The 5,646-nt window shown below is 39.2% G+C and overlaps 1 protein-coding gene across 1 annotated transcript in view; it reads right to left on the bottom strand.

Moving 5' to 3' along the window:
* Positions 1-919: 919 nt before the first annotated feature.
* Positions 920-5,646, bottom strand: part of tbk1 (TANK-binding kinase 1) — a 22,666-nt gene continuing 17,939 nt past the window's right edge. The window contains exons 18-21 of the mRNA XM_016447408.1: positions 4,928-5,024; positions 4,751-4,851; positions 3,012-3,083; positions 920-1,352 (exon numbers count right to left, since the gene is read on the bottom strand). Coding sequence (XP_016302894.1) covers positions 1,301-1,352; positions 3,012-3,083; positions 4,751-4,851; positions 4,928-5,024 — 322 coding nt within the window. The 3' untranslated portion in view covers positions 920-1,300. The remainder of the gene's footprint in view (positions 1,353-3,011; positions 3,084-4,750; positions 4,852-4,927; positions 5,025-5,646) is intronic.

Genomic DNA, 5,646 nt, shown 5'->3' on the forward strand with positions numbered 1-5,646 from the left:
AAATGCAATTGTTTATAGTTTTTATATATATATATATGACTTCAAATAATAATAATAATTATCATTATTATTATTAAATCCAGGTTACTTGTGTTCCTTTAAGTTCTCTCTCATTCAGCTCTTTGTTATCGATTGCTGTAGCAGGAGATTCGTCCTATCCTTCCTCACAATGTCATCAGGACATTATTTAGCATGTTTTCTCGCGGGAACAATGGCTGCTCACTGACTGTGTTAATATTGAGCCAGTGAAATTCTGTCGTCTACACTAGCATTTCTGCATTTTATTTCAGAGCTCTGGTTCAGTTCATGTTTAATGTGACAATGTTTAGTTAATTATCTAGTCCTTTCTGCTCCCCAATGTAGAACAGCGTGTTCACCATAGATATGTGTAGTAGGTAGATGCCGCATATCTATGGTGTTTACTATCATGATTGAGGATATTAGGACGCGCGCGCTCTGGTGGTTGGTTCTGACGTCAGTGAATATGTATGTAAATGAGCGTCACGTTTTACACGTGTTAGTGGATGTCTGTGTGTTGCCATGGCAACAGCGGCTGAGCGGAGACTGTGCTTTTGTGTCTGTTGTCATGGCAACTGATAACTGTATCGCCAGAGATGCAGAGAGGAGGACGATGCTTTCTAATGCAGCTTACAGACATGAAACCACATTTTCAGCTGACCTTTGACCCCCGGTGTCAGTGTTTCAGGTGCTTTCAGAGCAGCTGCATATCATGAATAAGCAAAAAAAAATTCCCAGTACATGCGATATAACCAGCTAAAACGGTCATGCGTGACATGAATCGCGAATCGTACGGGTTCACGGTGTCCGTTCGGTCACACAGAACTATACGAAGATATCTGTGAACAGAAGCAAAGCATTATGGGTACAGATGCGGTGTGAGAAATTAGAAACACAAAGGTTTTATCAGAACTCAGCTGTTCTTTTTACTCATTTACAGAAACACACATTAATGTCTATAAAATAGTGCTTTCATTTACACTGAAGGAAAACACTTCTGCTTCAGGTACGTTCACCAACACGAGCAGGAGCGTTTACTAACCGCACAGATGCTTATGGAACATAACGATGACGAATATACTTTATTTTCATGGCGAGAACAGAAATCAAATCACTTATTCGGAGTTAAGAGCAACTCTAGTTTATAGAGTCTAGAGAATTAACGCAAGATTAAAATAATGGCATAAAGTAAAGTTTAAGACGTGTATTATTTACATTCTCTTCATATGTACAACTAACAGTGTGTCATTTGTGCCGTGATGATCCGAGAGAGACGACCTCGTCACATCCGATCCACGGCTCTGATGCCGCCGTCCACCGTCAGCGTCCCGAACCTGAAACACAAGCGCCACCATAATTACAGTTTGATGGGATTTGCCATACCTGTTTTTAAATTGTTTGCATGTTTGTCACACTTAAATGATTCAGATCATCAAACAAATTTTAATATTACACAAAGATAATGCAAGTAAATGCAAAATGCAGTTTTTAAATAATGATTTTATTTATTAAGGGAAAAAGCTGTCCAAACCTGCCTAGCCCTGTGTGAAAAAATAATTCTAATAAAATCTAACAACTGGTTGTGCAGCAACAACTGCAATCAAGTGTTTGTGATAACTGGCAATGAGTCTTTCACATCGCTGTGGAGGAATGCTGTCCCACTCTTCTTTGCAGAATTGTTTTAATTCAGCCACATTGGAGGGTTTTCCAACTGCATTTTGTATTTACTTGCATTATCTCTGTGTAATATAAAAATTTGTTTGGTGATCTGAATCTTTTAAATGTGACAAATATGCAAAAAATAAAAAAAAACAGGACCTAAAAAAACTTTTCACGGCACTGTATCATACTTTCTATAAAACATTTGCAATCAGTCTTAAAAGCTGTTTCGGGCTGAGATTTTGTTGCATTTACAGCTTTTGACCAGCAGGCGTTACCAGCATTTCAAGTGATTCGAAACAGTGAGTCATTTTGCGACGCAATTGGTTCAAATGATTCAAAGCTTCGAAAAGGCTTGATTCTCCCATCACTGACTCGTCCAGCGTCAAAGTACAACAATACATGCGAATAACAACATATTTTTTTACTCCAAACTCGCATTATGTGGCTGATGTGGCTTCTCATCACAGAATGAGGCAGAAATGATATTATTTTATAGTATTCTGAACAGTGTTAAAGGCTATGTCTATTAGCATTGCATTATAAATATACATTGTCCTTATAAAAAATACCCGAGATGGCTTGAAGAACACAAATAAAGAATATACTGTCGCAACAGTGTGTTAATTCTCTTCATGTTTCATCAGCCAAATATTTCTGCATTTCTTTTTTTTTTTTTTTTGGGCTTTTATGCATTTTTTATAGATAGGACAGTAGAGAGAGACGACAGGAAAGCACTGGGAGGAGAGAGGGAACGGGATCGGTAAAGGACCTCAAGACGGGAATCGAACTCGGGTCGCCGTGAGCGCAGTTGCGCTGTATGTCGACGCACTAACCACGAGGCTATTGGCACCGACAAACATTTCTGCATTTCTATCAGCTACAGTGATAACGGATGCCCTTGTCCATATAAGGGATTTCCTGGAACATAATTTGTTTTATTACTCCTATGAGTCTCTCTTGTGGAGCTTCTGTGCGAGGGCGCCCTCCAGTGGTGAGTATGAATGAAACAAATTACATGTGAGAGTTTAGCAAGGAAAATTAATTTTCATTTTATGATTCATCATCATGGTAATTGCCATATATTGTGACACCCCTAATTAACACAATAATGATATTTAATTTTTAAATATTACGATCATCATCACTGTATATTGCAACACCCCAAATTACTACTGTTTTTGAACCGAATTGATCTAAATAATGACTCTACCGTCCTTTGTAGAGCTGAAATTGAATTTGTTTTAAATTTGATGAATTTTGTAACATTCACACTGTTATTTTCCTGTATTGTATAAAGCGCAATAGAAATCCAAGTAAATGTAAAGGTTCACCTCTCCAGGAATAGGTTGTTCTCCGCCAGCTCCTTCATGACTCCTTCCATCTCCTCCTTCAGCTTCTTCATCCTGTTAAGCAGAATTATGTGTTTATGACGGTGAATTTTCACTGGATAACTTAACCCATTCTGCACCTGTTGTTAGATTACACACCCCTGATTATCATCGGCTCTGATTGTTTACGACTCTACGCTAATTTCTAAGATAAAATAACTAGGGCTGTCAAGTGATAAAAATATTAAATCTAGTTAATTATATGATGGTTAACTAATCCAATTAATTGTGGATTAATCACACATCAATCGACTTATCAAAAAAGTAGCTTTAGAAAGAAATATTAAGATTGAACACATTGCATAAATAATGATAACAATAAAATGTGTAGTGTTTTTTTAAGCATATTGAAATAGCAAATGCATTTTAGAAAACAATGAAATTATTAGGGCTGCCCCCTAATAGTCGACTAACCGTTAGTCGACGAGAAGAGGCTTGGTCGACCAAAATTTTATTAGTCGCCGAAAAAACATTGGTGTCACGTAGAAGTCACGCAGTCCGTGACGGACAGATTGTTAACGGCTGGTCTTTGTGGTAATACAGTACATCGGGCATTCATCGACCTCAAATATGGCTTATCTGAAATATTTAAGTATTAGCAACTTGGCCGCTCAGTCTAATGTTAACCTAGAAAAATGTGCGCTATTCAAGTGTCTGTGTGGAGTGTGAACAGTAGCACTTCACTGCAGGACAGATGGAGGTGCCGGTGCGCTCCCTTGCTCTTAAAATACTCCCGCATTTTTGCTCATACAGATAAAAGTAATGCATCTTTCGAATCTGTAAAGACTCTACGTTTATTTGTGTGCACTCACAATAACAACGAAATGTTGTGTTTTTGTAAAATAATTAAAGCAAACAGGACATGCTTTCTGCCGTCTCAGTCTCCGTGAACTTGAGCGCGAAACTCCGTGTATACTTGCCTTACAGACATGAAAAATATATCTATAAAGAGTGAAATGTCTGCTTTTAAATGAACCAATTCAAATGGAAAGTAAATATTCTCAGATTATGTCATCCGTATGAAACATGCATACAGATGCATCACTACTGCAGAGATGACGAGTCAGTGTCGCCGACTTCATCTCTGAAGCCGAAAACAAAGAAAGCACTAGTTTATCGATAAATTATTAAAATGTTAATGCAGTCTCCTTGCTGTTTTTCCCTGACACATTCATAATTATTATATCTGCCGATGTGCTGTGGCAAGCTTTTTTTGCGTGCGCTTGAGCGCTTATTAGGTTATGTAGACAATTAAAAGCTCATTAATTATATGGTTTATTAATAAACATGCGACTAATAGTCGACTAATGCTTGAAATGATCGACTACTAGTCGACCAGAAAAATCTTTAGTTGAGGGCAGCCCTAGAAATTATACTCTAAATATAAAAATAAATGCGCCAGTAGGTGGCAGCAAGTCACTGTCTTAAGGAGTGAGTCGTTCAGTCATTCATTCAACCGATTCATTCAAACGGCTGATTCATTCAGAAACGAATCAAGTGACTTGACACGTCTAATTGAAGAAAACATTCTGGAACGTTCTATTTACTTTAAGAAAACTTTCCTGGCTAACCAACGGGTAACATTCTTGGGAACCAAAAATTGTTAGCTGGGATGATGCTTTTAGTCTGTAATGATCTGGACTGAGTGAATCAGCGTCAGCGGACATGTGCTTATCTCTCACCCCAGCGTCATCTCCACCAGTGTGTTGGGACTGAGGTACGCCTGCGGTTTGATTCCTCCAGACGTCATGGGCACCATCTTCTGCGGTAACAGCTCCAGCAGCTGCACACATGAGAGCCATTAGCGTCTGCGTGCCGTTACAACGCAGCTAAACGCACAGCACTTCCTGTTTACTCACTTGATACACGCGCTGCATGAGCAGGGTCACTTCCTGTTCCATGCTGCTGAACTGACCAGTCAGAGACAGGAGGTGCTTCCGCACGTGATGGAACTTCCTGTAAGGAGACGTTCATGCATCAGTCACTGCATGTGTCTGTCCAATCTCCAGAACATCTCGGACACAGTTTCCATGGCAACACAGCAGAAGAGCCATTGACAATGCACTCGCGCACAGAATACAGCGGTGTACAAGAGGTCATGTGACAGGGGTTTTACTGCGATTACTTACCTGTGGTAAAATCACCGTAAAGGCCCGTTCACACTAATGACAAAAACTATAATGTTAAAGTGCCCCTATTATGGATTTTTTGAAAATTACGTTTCATGCAGTGTGTAACACAGCTCTATGTGAATGAAAACATCCTGCAAAGTCTTAAATCTGAAAGTGCACCGTGTATAAAGTTATTGTCTCTCAACAGAAAGAGTCGACTCTGAATCATTGAAACCAGTCGTTTTTAAAACGAATACCAAGCCGTTTCATGTTGACATCAACATGAAACATTAGCACATCGCCCGTCCACTTGTTGTTCTTTTCACGTTGGTCTGAATGAAAATGCAAATTCATTCTTTGCCACTAGGTGCCGCTTTTGGAGCAGTAAAATAGCGGTTTCCCCGGTAAGGCTGTACACAAAGCAGCACTGCGCTCACAAACGCTGCTTTATCAGGCATTACAGGCAC

The sequence above is a fragment of the Sinocyclocheilus anshuiensis genome, unplaced genomic scaffold (assembly GCF_001515605.1).
Source record: "Sinocyclocheilus anshuiensis isolate Anshui unplaced genomic scaffold, SAMN03320099.WGS_v1.1 scaffold283, whole genome shotgun sequence".
In the NCBI taxonomy this organism is placed as follows: Eukaryota; Metazoa; Chordata; class Actinopteri; order Cypriniformes; family Cyprinidae; genus Sinocyclocheilus; species Sinocyclocheilus anshuiensis.